Raw genomic sequence first — 17,774 nt, forward strand, 5'->3', positions numbered from 1 at the left:
CTCAATCCCAGGACCCTGGGATCATGACCTGAGCCGAAGGCAGATGCGTAACAACTGAGCCACCCAGGTGCCCCCCAACTTGTTTTAGTTTGTGTTTATTTTATTCCTGAAATAACACATTTTTATATGCATATACCCATTGGTATTTTTATATTGTGATTTTCCTGCTAATGTCCTTCAGCCGCTTATCAACTAGAGTACTGTCTTACTCATTTATAAAAGTTCCTGTCTTAACCCTTAGCCATGGCTTACGTGTTGCAACTGCTTTACCAGTTTGTCATTTGCCTCTTAACTAGGACGGGAGCTAATAAAGTTTAAAGTACATCTTACAGAGGCCTGGTTTATTGGCCTAATTTAAAGCCCGATTCTACCACTTTGTTTTGTGTCTTTGGGCAAGTCCTGTAACCCTGTTGAGGGAGCTCGTCTAGAAGACGTGACGGGCGAGCCGGACCTACGCAGTTGTAGGCTCCTTCCCACTGCCCTGTCCTTGGAACAGTATCCACATTCCCAAAAGCTGCCCCAAGGACACAGCCTTAAGATAGAAACGTTGTTTCTAAATGTTGTTTTCAAAAGTGTTGAGGGACGTCTGGGTGGCTCAATTGGTTAGGCGTCTGCCTTCGGCTCAGAACATGATCCCAGGGTCCTGGGATCAAGTCCCACATTGGGCTCCCTGCTCAGCGGGGAGCCTGCTTCTCCCTCTCCTGTCACTCTCCCTGCTTGTGCTCTCTCTCTCACACACTCTTTCTCGCAAATAAATAGATAAAAATCATTAAAAAAAGAAAGAAAAGAAAAGTGGCGTCAAGACTAACTGGATGGTATATATGCTGAACCCAGTTAAGGCCTCCTATATAAACTTTAAAGATTCTGGCAGGTGGGTGTGGAAATCTACTCACCTTATAGCTGCCCAAGATGAGCGTCCCAAGTTCCCTTGCTTATTAAGCCTGCCACCCACCAATACGGAGTAGTCTGCCTCTTTCTTTGGCCTCCCTACCCTGTGTGTGCAGCCGGGGGCAGTTTCAGTTTACACCCAACCAGCTCCCCCCACCCCAGTGCCTCAACTTCCTTTCTGATAAATGGGGATCATAGTCAAAGCTATTGCAAAGAGTCATCGTGGAGATTCAATGCAATAATACATCTGAATAACTGAGGACAGTGTCTGACAGGTAGTGATCAATTTTACATATGATTATTTTTGTGTCATTTTCAAGGTAAGATTTATATCTTACGTAAGTAAATCTAGCCATCTTTTAAGCTTTCAGTATATGTGTGAGCTCTAAAAAAAAAAAGTTGAGGGAACGTTCAACAGGTTTGTATTTTCCAAAGCACAGATTAATTGGCAAGAATTTACAACTACTTTGCATAATGGCTAATAAATACAGACTTATCGAAAAATAATCTGGTAAGTAATGGCCCCGAACTGCACATTTTAAAGTGGTTAAAATGGCAAATTTTGTTATATATATTTTCACACAATTTTAAAAAATTAAAATAATGTAATATTCCAAAAAACATTGAATTGTACACTTCAAATGAGTGGATTATAATACATGAATTTATTTCTTAATAAAAGTACTTTTTAAAAACCTAATTAGAAAAGTATCTGCTTAGAATATGATTAATTTTCCTTCTCTTCCCAAATGAAGGAGCTGTAACGATAAGAAGTGCTTTGCATTTTGATTCATTCATTTGACAAATATTTATTTATTTATTTATTTATTTATTAAGATTTTATTTATTTATTTGACAGAGAGAGATCACAAGTAGGCAGAGAGGCAGGCAGAGAGAGAGGGAAGCAGGCTCGCTGCTGAGCAGAGAGCCTGATGCGGGACTCGATCCCAGGACCCTGAGATGACCTAAGCTGAAGGCAGTGGCTTAACCCACTGAGCCACCCAGGTGCCCTTGACAAATATTTATTGAGCAGCTCTTATAAGCCAAGCACTGTGCAAGGCCCTGGGGATTTATTGGAAACCAAAATAATCATGAAACTTATAGTAAAAGTATGATGGGACGGATGTTTAAAAACAAATTCACCTCAGTGAATATTTAATCACAAATTCTAAGCAGGCTATCATGAAAAACTGAAGATTACTATACAGTGTGGAAATAATTTAGTCTAGGGGTCAGGGGAGACCTCTTTGAGGAACCTTTAAGTTGAGACTTAAAGGGAAAAATAAGAGTTGTCCAGGGGAGTTTTCCCAGGAATTCCTGTATATATTAGATAATTAATAGGCTATGGTGATATTAACTCTTAGGGAAACAACAAAAGCAAACACTTTGCCAATTTTCCTAGCGAGACCTTTGAACCTACTCAGTTCTTACTTCAGTAAGTGATGTGGGGATGTAGTAAGTGTTCTTCGCCAATACTTCTTAGACTTTAAGGATTGGTTTATTGATTTATTTTTGAGAGAGAGAGAGAGAGAGATCCACGCACTTAGCACAAGCAGGAGGGACAGAGGGAGAGGGAAAAAGAGAACCCCAAGCAAGCTCCGCTCTGAGTGCAGAGTCCAACCTGGGCTCCATCTCACCACCCTGAGACCATGACCTGAGCCAAAACCAAGAGACAGACACCTAACCAACCGATCCACCCAGGCGCCCTCCTTCTTAGACTTAAATGCCTATAAATTTACCTGAGGCTCTATACTCCGCGTTCTGATTCGGTAGGTCTGGGCTGGACCCTGAGATTTATTTCAGTTTTTTGAAATGAGAGATTCAAATGATGATGGCCATGAGGCCAGGCACAGGACCACACTTCACTAGGGAAAACGGACAGCGGAATTAAGGAGGTACAGCAGCTTCCTTGAATTATTTTGTGACCTCTCTCTGTTTGTTTCCAGTTCAAGCAAGTTTGCGGCTGTTGGATTTCATAATGCTTTGACTGAAGAACTGGCCGCTTTAGAAAGAACTGGAGTCAAAACAACATGTCTCTGCCCTAATTTCATAAACACTGGCTTCATCAAAAACCCACATACTGCGTAAGTTGAGACAAGAGGGTTGGTGATTACCACGAATATCAGCCATTCTGTGGGGTTTCTTAAATATTTTAATCCTTTAAACCTGCTATCTGATGCCCTTAGCTCATCTCAATTTCAGCTCCTATACAGGGTGGGAAAACAGGTGGTGAGACAGAGGGAGGGAGAATGTATATAAACAAATATGCGTTAACTCAGGTGAACTTGCTAATCCTTTTTTTTTCTTTTCCTGGGCAGTGGTTCTTTGACTTAAGTATACATACATTTCCCCAGCAGTGCTTGGGAACCATGTAGGGGTCCCACCCTCAGAGCTGTGGATTGCCTGGATTTGACTGGGAGAGGGTGGTGGTGGGAGGGGGACTTGGGGCTCTCTTTTAACAAGCACCATCAGCAATTCTGATACAGATAACCCAGGACTGGGTGAAAAACACCTTCCTTTGGTAATAGAGGTTATCCTCCAAAATGAGTACCAGTCTTTACTTGGTTAAAAAAGAAAATTATAGGGCCACCTGTGTGGCTTAGTTGGTTAAACTTCTGACTCTTGAATTCAGCTCAGGGCATGATCTCAGGGTCAGGAGATCGAGCCCTGCATGTGGCTCTGAGCGGGGCATGGACCCTGCTTAGGATTCTCTCTCTCCCACTCCCTCCACCCCTTCCCCACCCCATCTCCCTCTCTAAAATAAACAAATGAATAAATAAAAGTATAAAGGATCAGTTCTGAGGTTAACTTTTCATTTTTCTCCTCTTTGGGAATAGTTTTAATGTCTTTGTAAACATGATACGTACTTTTTGAAAATTCTGATACATAGAAAAATACAAATAAGTAGGAAAGTTTCTTTTTGAGTTTCCTTGAAACCCTCTATCCACTGCAGGCTACTCAACATTTTGATGAAGATCCTTCTAGACATCTCTCTGTATACTGTTTAAATGTCTGAATTTTATGTAAATGGTATATATTACAGTGGGGTTCTGAAGGCTATAAGTCAAGTACTTACTTCCCTCCGCAGTATGTCGTGGACATCATTTCCTGTCAGTGAATACAAAGTTTTACCATAAATTGTATTGATTACTTAGTCTGAACTGTTGTGTCTACTAGTGATCTTTTCCCCTGGCACAGCTGTTTTTGTTTGGTTTGGTTTGTTTTGTTTCTGACACAAAACTTAATTTAATAGAAATTTTGTTTGTAGTTCTTACATTCTCAATGTGAGCCAAGCTGGAACCCACTACTCCAGCCAGAAGTGGCCCAGTCCTGGGAGTAGGGGGAAAAGGGAGCTGGTGGGTGGGGGTCAGAGTTCAGGGGTTAGGAGCCCTCTTCTTAGTGCTGGAGGCTGGGGATGCCACCCTCTTTTCCTGTCCTGACTCTGGGATCAGGAAGGAAAGCAGATGGAATCTTGGACCTGGGGCTTCTCTTCCACACTCCCCTGCCACCCACCCCAGGTTGGAGGGGAAGTAAGGAATCGGGGGAGAGAAGGGGACAGAGGAGGGCAGAGATCTAATGCCAAATCCTAATGCCACACATTTTCATGTTTTGGTACCATCTCCTTCAGGTAGATTGGATTGGATTGAATTGAATTTTTTTTTTAAATTTTATTTATTTGTGAGAGAGAGAGAGAGCACGAACAGGGGGAGGGGCAGAGAGAAGGAGACTCTCCACTGGGCGGGGAGCCTGGCATGGGGCTAGAGATCATTCCTGAGCTGAAGACAGATGCTCAACCGACTGAGCCTCCTAGGCACCCCTCCTTGGGTAGATTTTAGAACTGGGGTTACTGGATCAGAGGGTAATACAAATTTTAAATATTCCTGTCTATTGCCCAGCTGCCTGGGGAGTGCTGCACCAGCCCGTACCATGGTGCTGGGAGAGCACCTCCACTTCCCACTTCCTCACTGGTCTGCCTTCTGCAGATGTTCTGCCCTTTCCCTCTGTGAAGCATCGTCTTTGTTTCCTGACGACCTAGTAGCTAGATTCAGGTGTTTTCTTTGGTTGTTCGGTAGTTTGACTTCTTTTGTGAATTGCCTGTTTTATGGCCGCTGCTCATTTTTTTCTACTGAGCTATCGAGTTTTGAAATTGGTATCTAGGAGTTTGTTGTACATTCAAGGTGCCTTTTTATATGTCATAGATGTTGCATGTATTTTGCCCCAGCTGGCTATTTGCCGTTAAACTTACTTAGTTCTACATTAAAACTTCTCAGGTTTTTTTTTTCCTTCCTGGCCTTTAGGTACAGCGAGGTGTTTATAAAGGTCTTCCCCTCCCCAAGCTTATGAAATTATCCACCTATATCTTTTTTTCTAGTACTTTTATGGCGGCATTGTCACATTTAGACCTTTGCTGCACCCACATTTACTTTAAGAAATAAGGTCATGGTCCTGCTTAATTGTTTTTCCCAAATAGTTAATAGGTTATTTTGCACTATTTAGTAAATACTACATCATTTATTTCAGTGCTTTGAAATGCCATCTTTATAATAAACCTGTGTATTTACTTGGATCTACTTTTGGATTATCTACTGTGCTAAGATTCGATTTTCTTTTTGAAGAGTTTATTTATTTATTTGACAGAGAGACAGTGAGAGAGGGAACACAAGCAGGGGGAGTGGGAGAGGGAGAAGCAGGCTTCCCGCTGAGCCAGGAGCCTGATGTGGGGTTCGGTCCCAGGACACCCAGGATCATGACGTGAGCTGAAGGCAGATACTTAACAACTGAGCCATCCAGCCACCCTAAGATTCCATTTTTAAATTTTATTTTGCCTTCTCAAAAATTTCCCCTCTTTCCCCCCATTCATCTACCTTTAATAGAAATATATTTTAAGTTAATGAAAAATATTCATTGTGCCACTTTGGGAAAATATCAGGTTCTATTTAAAAACAACTTAACCTAAATATGTCTACCCACAGGTAGAGTAGAAAGTCAACATCAGGTGGAAATTTGGTAGCTGTCCAAAGATCTCACACCCCCTGAAGAATCTATCAAATTGTCCAAGAGCCCATCTTTAAAAATTTATTTATTTTAGAGAGCCTACAGGAAGAGGGGCAGTGGGAGGAGAGAGAAACCCAAGTAGACTCCAGGCTGAGAGTGGAGCCCAGTGCAGGGCTTGATCCCATCACCCTGAGATCACAACCTGAGCCAAAGCCAAGAGTTGGACACCCAACTGACTGTGCCACCCAGGTGCCCCCAAGAGCCCATTTTTAGATACAGTTTTGTTAGAAAACAAAAGTGAGCATATTTACTTTGAGAAGGCCAGTGTTTTAATTCATCTGTATTAATCAAGTAAACCCTAATGGGACCCTGAAGAGAGAACATAAAGGACAAATTACTTTGGGGGCCTGAGGAGTAGAGCTGACCAGGAGGAGTAGAAAGAGGATAAAACTTCACTAACCTGTCAGCAAGTACTATATGATCTTACTTATGTGTGGACTCTAAAAAAGCTGGACTCATAAAAACACAGAGTAGAATAGTAGTTACCAGAGACTAGGATGGAAGCACTGGGGGGTGGGGGAGTGGGGGGTGGGGGGGAGCACTAGGGAGCTAATCATTTCAGAGCATAAACTTGCAACCAGTAGATGAATAACTCCTGGAGTTTCAGTGTGCAGCATAGTGATTGTAGTCAGCAATACTGCATTATAAACATCAAAGTTGCTAAGAGGTTAGATCTTAATTGTTCCCATGACCCCCACACACAATCAGTCATGTGGTAGGGGTGTTAACTAATTCCATGGTAATCATATTACAGTATATAAATGTATCAAATCAACACATCATACACCTTAAAGTTACATGTGTTATATGATATGTTGATTAGGTCTCAATAAAAATAAATAACTTTTTTTTTTTTTAAAAGAGTCCATTGTAATTAAAAGGAAGGGTGAAAGGAAGAGGTAAGTTCCATCCTCAAGGATAAGATTTGCCAGTTTCCTCCATTATTTTCAGGAGGAAAACCCTCATGGGGCCCTGATATATTTGGGTCAGTTTTTTCACCCTCATATATCAGGGGGCCTGATATAATATATTTGGCAGTTAAAAACAGACACCATATTTCTAAAAATTGTATTTGAATTTTTTAACCTTGCTCCCAGGACAGGGTTGCCCAAACTAACCTTCCTTGTGGACAAGAGTGCCCTCTTCTGGCAAAACTGTACTAGTGACAATTAAAAAAATAATAGGGACCCCTGCTGTGTATATATGTAGATGTGCATATGTACTTTGCTCACTTTTCTAACCATTTTGTTGCTTTTTTTTTTTAATGAAATTGCAAAGAGTAGGAACTTACTTACTTTTGATAGATTTATTAGATTGCCCTCCAGGATTCTCCCGAGTACTTTATACCCTATTCCCCTTACCTTTGCCAGCTTTGAATATTAGCACAAGTTTGTTTATTTATTTATTTATTTATTTTTATTATTATTTTTTTAAAGATTTATTTATTTGACAGAAATCACAAGAGAGGCAGGCAGAGAGAGAGGAAGGGAAGCAGGTTCTCCGCTGAGCGGAGAGCCCGATGCGGAACTCGATCCCAGGACCCCGAGATCATGACCTGAGCTGAAGGCAGCGGCTTAACCCACTGAGCCACCCAGGCGCCCTATTTATTTATTTTTAAAGATTTTATTGATTTATTTATTTGACAGACAGAGATCATAAGTAGGCAGAGAGGCAGGCAGAGAGAGAGACAGGGAAGCAGGCTTCCCGCTGAGCAGAGAGCCTGATGCGGGGCTCGATCCCAGGATCTTGGGATCACGATCGGAGCCAAAGGCAGAGGCTTTAACCCACTGAGCCACCAAGGTGCCCCAAGTTTATTTATTTTTTTTTAAAGATTTTATTTATTTATTTGAGAGAGAGAGAGAAAGAGAGAGCAAAAGCAGGGGGAGGGACAGAGGGAGAAGCAGGCTCATCACTGAGCAGGGAACCCAATGTGGGGCTCCATCCCAGGACCCGGGAATCATGACCTGAGCCGAAGGCAGATGCCTAACCAACTGAGCCACCCAGACCTCAACACACATTTAATCTCTATCAATATGATGAATAAAAAAGTACTTCTGTGTTATATTAATATATTTCTTAAAGATTTTATTTATTTATTTGACAGAGATCACAAGTAGGCAGAACAGCAGGCAGAGAGAGAGAGAGAGAGAGGGAAGCAGGCTCCCTACTGAGCAGAGCGCTTGATGCAGGGCTCGATTCCAGGACCCTGAGATCATGACCTGAGCCGAAGGCAGAGGCTTAACCCACTGAGCCACCCAGGCACCCTGTGTTATATTAATATTCTTTGATTATTAGAAAAGCTGATTGTCATCTTTTCATATTTAATAAGTCCTGTCATTTTCTTTACTCCACTCTGCTTATACAAATCAAGCTGCAGCATACAAACATTTATGAGATCAGCTTAAGGAAGTTCCCTGTGTTCCTAGTTTGTTGAGTGCTTTTTTTTTCCTCTATGAAAGCATGTTGGATTGTGTCACATGCTTTCTCTGTGCCTATTGACATGATCATGTGGGACTTTTCATATGATATATTATAATGATTGATTTTTATATGGTGAACCACCTAGCATTCTTGGGGTTTTTTGTGAGTTCTTTTTATTTATTTATTTTATTTTAGAGAGAAAGAGAGAGAGGAGCTGAGGGGAGGGCCAGAGGGAGAAGTAGAGAATCTCAAGCGGACTCCTCACCAAGCCTGATGCAGGGCTCAATTTCACAACCCTGAGATCATGAGCTCAGTTGGAACCAAGAATTGGACGCTTAACCAGCCAAGCCACCCAGATGCCCCCACCCTGCATTCTTGCAATAAATCTCATTTGGCTATGGTATATAATGTTCTTTTTTTTTTTTTTTTAAGATTTTATTTACTTATTTGAGAGAAAAAGAGTGAGAGAGAACACAAGCGAAGAGGGTCAGAGGGAGAAGGAGAAGCAGACTCCCTGCTGAGCAGAGAGCCTGACATGGGGCTTGATCAGGGTCTCCAGAATTATGACCTGAGCTGAAGGCAGATGCTTAACCAACTGAACCACCCAGCAACCTTTATAATCCTTTTACTATGATGCTGCATTTGGTTTGATGCTGGATTTTGTTTTATCTATACTCGTAAGAGATATTGTTATTTAGTTTTCTAGTGATACCTTAGTCTGGCTTCAGTTACAGGGTAATTCTGGCTTATAATAAGACTGAGCTAGGAAGTGTTATATTTTTTTTTTGAAGAACTTTAAGAAGGACTGGTGTTAATTCTTTAAACATTGAGTAGAGTTTCTCCTGAAGCCATTTGGTCCTGGGCTTTTCTTTGCCAGCGGGAGTTTTTTTGTTTTGGGTTTTTTTTTTTTTTTTTTTTTGGTTACTGATTCAATCTGTTATTAAAGGTTACACAGATTTTATATTTTTTCCTGAATTAGTTTTAGTGCTTTATGTGTTTCTAGGAATTTGTACACTTCTTCTAGATCATCTGATTGTGTTCATAGTATTCTCTTATAACCCCTTTTATGTCGTAAGGTGGGCAGTAATGTCCTCATTTTCATAATAATGTGTCTTCTCTCTTGGTCGGTCTAGCTAAAAGTTTGTTAATTTTGTTAATCTTTTCACAGAGCCAACTTTTGGTTTCATTTATTTTTTCTATGATAATCTATTCTCCATGTCATTTATCCCTGCTCTAATCATGATTTCTTTCATTTTGCTTGCTTTATATTTAGTTCTTTTTTTTAGTTTATTAAGGTGAGAAGTTAGGTTATGGATTTGAGACCTTGGGTTTTTTTAAATGTAGGAATTTATAGCTATACATTTCCCTCTGAGCACTGGTTTTGCTGCATCCCATAAATTTTGATATGTTGTATTCTTTCACTCATCTCAAACTATTTCCTAATTTCCTGTGATTTCCTCCTTGTCCCACTGGTTAATTTCCACATATTCGTGAATTTTCCAGTTTTCCTTCTGTTACTGATTCCTGATTTTATTCTGTTGTGGTTGGAGAGCATATTTTGTATGATTTTGGTCTTTTTAAAAATTTCACAAGAATTGTTTTGTGGTTTCACATACAGTCTGTCCTGGATGATGTTCTGTGTGCCATTAAGAAGAATGTTTTTGGATGGAGCATTCTCTAGATGGTGTGAGGTCCAGTAGGCTTTATACTATTGTTCAAGTTCTCTGTTTCTTTGCTAATTATGTCTAGTTTTGCAAGTCATTGTTGAGAGTAAGATTAATATCTCCAGTTCTTATTTTATTTTATTTATTTCTTTTTAGTGTTCCAGAATTCATTGTTTATGCACCACACCCAGTGCTCCATGCAATACATGCCCTCCTTAATAGCCACCACCAGGCTCCCCCAACCCCTGGTCCCCCTCCCCTCCAGAACCATCAGTTTGTTTCTCAGAGTCCACAGTCTCTCCTGCTCCGTCTTCTCTTCCAGTTTCCCCCAACTCCCTTCTCTCCATCTCCACATGTCCTCCGTATTATTCCTTATGCTCCACAAGTAAGCAAAATCATATGATTCCAGTTCTTATTTTTAAACTGTGTTTTCCCTCAATTCTGTCAATTTTTGCTTCATGTATTTTGGAGCTCTGTTATGTATATGAACAATTTTTAATTAAATATTCTTTCCTCACATAAGTTCTCTCCATTCCCAACAGCATAGCATAATCTAAATGTTTTAGATTTTTTGATAGCCAAGAATTTTTGCTCAACAGCCTTTTAAAAACATAAAACATCGACTCTCCTACATGAAATATACATAAAAATTTTTCTTTAAGAGCTTAATTTTCATCTGTGCTACACCAAGATAATAGTTTTGTTGCCTAGTACCATACAAAAGAAAATGCTATGTAAGAAGATGACAACATTTGTATAGTGTGACTGTGTACAGTGCTTCCATGCACATGAGCAGTGGCCTGCTGAAGCCAGCTTGTGTTCATTCAGCGACACCGTGTTGAGAGCTTGAAACCCACCCTGGTGAGCGTATTTACACCCTAGAAAGGAAATGCTACAAAACAGGGGAACTCTGTGCCCTAGAGAGCCAGCTGCAAAACATTTACTAGCATATCACTGCATTAACCCCGTTTTCAGATTAGATACAAAAACCAAAACCTCTAAACGTTGAAGAGTAGAAATATCTTCCCCAAACTTCCTCAACCACTTAAGTGGTAGTTAGATAATCAAATATAGTCCTTCTACCTGAAAATACTCTTTGTCCCTAAGGATCCCTATGCCCCCACACCAACAGAGAGGCCTGGAGTATTTTGGGACAGTTTCTACAAAATCCATCATGGGCATTTATTTAATAGGATTTGCAACTCTTATTAATAATAGACTGTCAGGGAAAAATAATTTTCCATGTACTAACATTTTAATGATTAAGATTTTATTCTGCCAAGATAGTATTTTCTGAAAGCCTTTTCTTTTTGGCCTTTTAAAAATCATGGTATTGGCCAGCCATTAAATTCAATGAAAATTTCTTTGGCAGAGGCTGAGACTTTGAGTAAAGCGATCAAGTACACGATCAAGTTTAGTCCGTGCAACACCATTTGACCCTTAGCTTCACAAGGCCACAGTGTGAGTGGGAAAGTATGCTGTTCTGCGTACACAGGTGTCTGTGCGTTTTCATGGAGCGTGGGAATAGTGAAGTCTGGTAGCAGTACGCTAGAAGTGAATTTCCTCCTGAACACTTGAAGGCACAAGCATCTTTCAGTTTCTGAGTTCATCCTTGTTGGCGCTCTGCTTATACCACAGGCCAAAGGAGGGCTTAGTCTTCTTCAGGCTTCGATTGCCTTTCATTTTTACCTCCTCTGGACCGAAAGCTGTCATCTTTGTTATTACATTTCCTCTTCTGTTGCATCTCCACATTTTTCCTATGTAATACTTCAGGGTCCAGGAGGAGCACAGTATTTTCATAAATGACTGCCCTATGCTGAGAATGAAAGATCGTACCATATATATTTTAAACTCTGCTCTCTGTCGTATATTCAATTATCATGCTCACTTTTTAATTTAAATTCAATTAGCCAACATATAGCAGATCCTTAGTTTTTGGTATAGTGTTCAGTGATTCATCAGTTGTGGATAACACCCAGTGCCCATTACATCACGTGCCCTCCTTAATGCCCGTCACCCAGTTACCCCATCCCCCCACCTACCTCCTCCACAGCAACCCTCAGTTTGTTCCTGGAGTCAAGAGTCAGTCTCTCATGGTTTGGCTCCCTTTCTGTTTTCTTCCCATTCAGTTTTCCCTCCCTTTCTTTACGATCCAATGCATTGTTTCTTATATTCCACTTAGGAATCGTGCTCACTTTTAAGTACAGTACTGTAGAATACTATATATATATGTGTGTGTATACATACACACACACACACACACACACACACACACAAATACTATATAATACTTCTCAACTGTCCTAATCTTACTTCACTGCATATTTTTTCTTTCCAAATGAACTATTCTATATTTGTTCCTAACAAATTTCATCCAATTCTTTTTGTCTCACTTCTCTTAACTAGTCACACACATTCAAAAATCTGCCTCCCCAGAATGTTACTCAAATAGTTTGGTGATGTTGGCAGATTTCATGAGTGGAATTAATTATATATCTTTTTTTCTAAGCCACCAATAACATTTTAAAAACTGAGGGCCAATTCTTGCATAACACTGTCCGAAGTGTGCATGATCTCACACGCAGATGGCAAAGGCCACCGTTTGGAGACCACCTGCTACTCCACAGTTAGTATGCCAGCGTGATTATACAGTGAGGATGCAGTACGGGACTAATAAGGCTGAAAAGTAAATCAAGACTTAGTAAATATACGGGCTCCCTATGGAGATGAAGGACCTAGAGCTGGGCACATTTTTCGTTTTGTTTTGTTTTTAAAAATATTTTTATTTTGGGGCGCCTGGGTGGCTCAGTTGGTTGAGCCTCTACCTTCGGCTCAGGTCATGATCTCGGGGTCCTGGGATCGATTCCCACATCGGACTCTCTGCTCAGCAGGGAGCCTGCTTCCCCCTCTCTCTCTGCCTGCCTCTCTGCCTACTTGTGATCTCTGTCTGTCAGATAAATAAATAAAATCTTTAAAAAATATATTTTTTTACTTTATTTTTAATTTAAATTCAATTAATTAACATACATTATTTGTTTCAGGGGTACAGGTCTGTGATTTATCAATCTTATATAATACCCAGTGCTCATTACAATGCATGCCCTCCCCAGTGTTTATCGCCCACTTACCCCATCCCTCCACCCCACTTCCCTCCAGCAACCCTCAGTTTGTTTCCTAAGATTAAGAGTCCCTTATGGTTTGTCTCCCTCTCTGGTTTCGTCTTGTTTCATTTTCCCCTCTCTTCCCCTATGATCCTCTGCCTTGTTTCCTAAATTCCACGTTATCAGTGAGGTCATATAATTGTCTTTCTCTGATTGACTTGTTTTGCTTTGCATAATACTCTCTACTTCCATCCATGTTGTTGCAAATGGCAAGACTTCATTTTTTGTGGCTGCATAATATTCCATTGTGTATATATACCACATCTTCTTTATCCATTCATCTGTTGATGGACATCAAACTGTAGACATCCATAGTTTGGCTATTGTGGACATTGCTGCTATGAACACTGGGGTTCAGGTGTCCCTTTTGATCACTACATTTGTATCTTTGGGGTAAATACCCAGTAGTGCAATTGCTGGGTTGTAGGGTAGCTCTCTTTTCAACTTTTTGAGGAGCCTCCATGCTGTTTTCCAGAGTGGCTGTACCAGCTTGCATTCCCACCAACAGGGTAGTAAGGTTCTCCTGTCTCCGTATCTTCGCCGATACCTGTCTGTTCCTGACTTGTTAATTTTAGCCATTCTGAATGGTGCGAGGTGGTATCTCATTGTGGTTTTGATTTGTGTTTCCCTGAGGATGAGTGACGTTGAGCACTTCTTCGTGTGTCTGTTGGCCATATGGATGTCTTCTTTGCAAAATGTCTGTTCCTATCTTCTGCCCACTTTTTGATTGGATTATTTATTCTTTGGGTTTTCGGTTTGATAATTCTTTATAGATTTTGGATACTAGGAGCCAGGCACATTTTTATATTTTAATTTTCTCTGACACTTTAGAAATTGTTTGCTGATGAGTCTTGGTGTATAATAAAACTTGTATAATGATATTTGACTTTTTCCCCAAGATTTCTAAAGATTCATTTTAAGATTTCATTTATTTATTTGAAAGACGGAGAGAGAAAGAGAGCACAGGCAGGAGGAGATGGAGAGGAAGAGGGAAAAGCAGACTTCCCACTGAGCAGGGAGCCCACTGATGTGGAGCTCCCTCCCAGGACTCTGGGACCATGACCTGAGCTGAAGGCACAGACGCCTGATTGACTGAGCTACCCCGGTGCTCCAAAACTTCTAAAGATTTAGAAGTGAATTTGTCAGTCCTGATCCAGTTCAGTTATTTTTGACTCCTGGTTACTTACATAATTCTCATTTGCAAAATAGGGACTGTAGTCTCTCCGTCACAGGTTGTTGCAAACTTCAGTGAGAGGACCTATGGAGCGTGTTTAGCTCAGTGCATAATACATGATAAGCACCAAATAAGTGGATGTTGTTAATATTCATGCTAAAGCAGCTACTATTTTTGAGCACTTCTAATGGGCCAGATGCTACAAGGCTGTTATGTTATGATTCCTATGGTAATTTAACTTCTTTGTTTAGCACCTAACTAAAGTAGACGCTTCTGTGAAGTGTTTTGTTGCTGATGACTGCTTCTGATTTCAGTTTGGGACCCACCCTGGAACCTGAGGAAGTGGTAGACAGGCTGATGAATGGGATCCTGACTGAGCAGAAAATGATTTTCATTCCATCTTCTATAAGCTTTTTAATAGTGGCAGAAAAGTAAGTGACATTTACATTTATCAGCATTAGAAGATTTATGTATTACATGTTTTTGTTTAGATTTAAACCAGACATTTGATAAAGTACAATTAAATGGAATTAGGTTAAAAAAAAAAAGGTAAGTTTCAACGTCTATCAGTTGTTTTTTCTTAAACATTTTTATTTGTCAAAGAGAGAGAGAGCACAAGCAGGGGGGGCAGCAGGCAGAAGGAGAAGCAGACTCCCCTCTGACCAGAGAACCTGGTGTGGGACTCAATACCAGGACCCTGGGATCATGACCTGCGCCAAAGGCAGACGCTTAACCAGCTGGGCCACCCGGGCATCCCAATCCATCAGTTTCTAAAACCACGTTTGTTAATCCTTGAAGCAACGTTTGTATAGCAGTTGAGTAAATGAACTAAATAATTTCCACAAGTTTTTAAGTTTTCTTTGTAGAGAACAAAAGGTGTATATTTCTGAAAGTCTTGTCTCTTGGATGAATGACTATAGAGAAGTATAGTTTTTAAGCATTATTACGTAACGGAATCCTAGAACAACAATATTGGAAGAGATCATAGTTAGGTTTTAGGTATTCATCTAAATACGCAAAGATAATCATCAAGCTCTTATTTTGTGCAAAGTCACACTGAGGGATAGGAATTGTTAAATACGCCTTTATAATTTTAAAGATCCTTGAGCCTTACTACTTGCACGGACCAGTGGCATCAGCATCACCTGGGGGTTTGTTAGAAAAACAGAATCTCTGGATATCCTGAGTCAGAGTTTGATTCCTTCAGGATCCACAGCTGATTGGAATGCATATTCAAATTTGAGAAGCATTTCTTTAGGGCAGTAGAGCTCAGCTTTGGTCATGTTAGAATTCGCTTGGGAGTTTTCAAAATAGTGAGGCCTGGGACCTGCTCCCCATGACTGATGTAATTGGCCTGGAGTGTGGGCTGGTCTCTGAGATACAACTTTCCAAGTGATTCTGATGTACAGCCAAGATTGGAACCCACTGGCTTAACTACCTTCCTGATAACACATTGCCTCATTACTCATATGGAAACACTGTGTGGCAGTGAGGCTGGTCCAGGTCGTGAGGGGAATGTGAAGAGGTGACTTGGGTTAGAAGAGGGAAGGAAGGAAAGAAGGAAGCCAGACAGCCAGCCAGCTTCTTGTTCTCAGTTCCTACAGTTGGGCTTCTGCAACATGGTGGGGTATCAGGATCGCTTGGGAAAATAATTTTTTTTTTTTAAAGATTTTATTTATTTATTTGACAGACAGATCACAAGTAGGGAGAGAGGCAGGCAGAGAGAGAGAGAGAGGAGGAAGCAGGCTCCCTGCCAAGCAGAGAGCCCGACGCGGGACTCGATCCCAGGACCCTGGGACCACGACCCAAGCGAAAGGCAGAGGCTCTAACCCACTGAGCCACCTAGGCACTTATTTGAGAGAAAGTGAGAGAGATAGCGAGAGAGAGCATGGGCAGGGAGGAGAGGGAGAAGCAGGTTCCACGTGAGCAGGGAGCCCGACATGGGGCTCGATCCCAGGACCCTGAGATCATGACCTGAGCTGAAGGTAGACACTTAACTGACTGAGCCACCCAGGCACCCTGGGAAGATAATTTTAAAAAATAGATGCTCTGGATCTCACCTCTAAAGGATTTAATGTAGGATATTTTGGTTGGGACCCAGACATCTGTATTTTAATAGGCAACTGTCACAGGCAGTTGGTTCAAGATTGTTCTTTGAGAATAACTTAACCTAGGAACTGAAAAAATTTCAAGAGATCAAAAGCATACATGATACATGTCAGGCTTTTTAGTCCCTTCTGCAAGGAGCTATAGTTGTACATCCCTTAGAAGTTTAGGTGGTAAAACTCAAGGATCTCCTGGGAATAACCAGGTTAAAACCTGCGATGTATTTAGCATTATTTTTGTTACATTTCATAAGTAAGCACTCAGTGACTACAGTCCCTTAGATTGTAAGTCTGTGAGGGAAGGAAGTTCACCTGTTTTCATCACTGTGTGTCACCCCTTACTTTGAAGAGTTGATGGACATATGGAGGGGCACCAGAATCTTTGTTGATTTAATAAATTAATTCTACTTCCTAGACCATTAGTATAGAGACTCAGATTTTGTGCTTTGGAGTTAATGGAAGCTGTGTTTGTGACTTGCTCACCACATGAACACAAAATGAGTTGTTTAACTTCCTTTTATTTTTTTAAAGGTTTTATTTATTTGTCAGAGAGTGTGTGTGCACCTGTATGAGTGGGGGAGGGGCAGAGGAAGAAGCAGGCTCCATGCGGAGCAAAGAGCCCAATGTGGGACTCAATCCCAGGATTATGACCTAGGATTATGAGCTCTGCCAAAGGCAGACTCTTAACCAAGTGAGCCACCCAGGCATCCCGAGTTGTTTAACTTCTTTGAAGCTCATTGTCTTCATCTGCCACATGGGGACAATAAGACATTATAGGATCGTGAGAAATAAAATAATGCATTTAAAGTATTCAGTATATTATAAATACTCAGTAAATGTTATATACAGCTATTATTATTATTATTATTAACATTGTTACTAGCATTGCCCTGATTTTTCTCTGACTGAATCACTTTGGTGCTCAGTTGCCAGGCCTTTTTTTAATGCCATCTGGTCAGATGTATGTATATTCAGCTGACCCTGAACAGCATGGCTTTGAAATGCAGGGGTCCAGAGATGGATTTTTTTTTTTTTTTTTTATACAGCACAGTACTGTAAATGTATTTTCTCTTCCTTATGGCTTTCTTAGTAACATTTTCTTTAGTTTACTTTATTATAAGAATATAGTATGGGGGAGAGGTAAGATAATATAGTGTATAATACATATAACATGTAAACGTGTTATTAACTGTTTAGCTTCTCAGTAAGGCTTCCTTCTGATCAACAGTAGGCTTTTAGTGGTTAAGTTTTTGGAGCATCAAAAGACACGTGTGTTGTGTAAGGTCAGCTATAGTTACGGCGACTT

General features: G+C 40.6%; 1 protein-coding gene across 1 annotated transcript in view; it reads left to right on the forward strand.

Moving 5' to 3' along the window:
• The window catches only part of HSD17B11 (hydroxysteroid 17-beta dehydrogenase 11), a 37,923-nt gene that overhangs the window by 18,434 nt on the left and 1,715 nt on the right, over window positions 1-17,774 (forward strand). The window contains exons 5-6 of the mRNA XM_045997046.1: window positions 2,835-2,972; window positions 14,678-14,794. Coding sequence (XP_045853002.1) covers window positions 2,835-2,972; window positions 14,678-14,794 — 255 coding nt within the window. The remainder of the gene's footprint in view (window positions 1-2,834; window positions 2,973-14,677; window positions 14,795-17,774) is intronic.

Source organism: Meles meles, chromosome 2, assembly GCF_922984935.1.
Source record: "Meles meles chromosome 2, mMelMel3.1 paternal haplotype, whole genome shotgun sequence".
NCBI lineage: Eukaryota > Metazoa > Chordata > Mammalia > Carnivora > Mustelidae > Meles > Meles meles.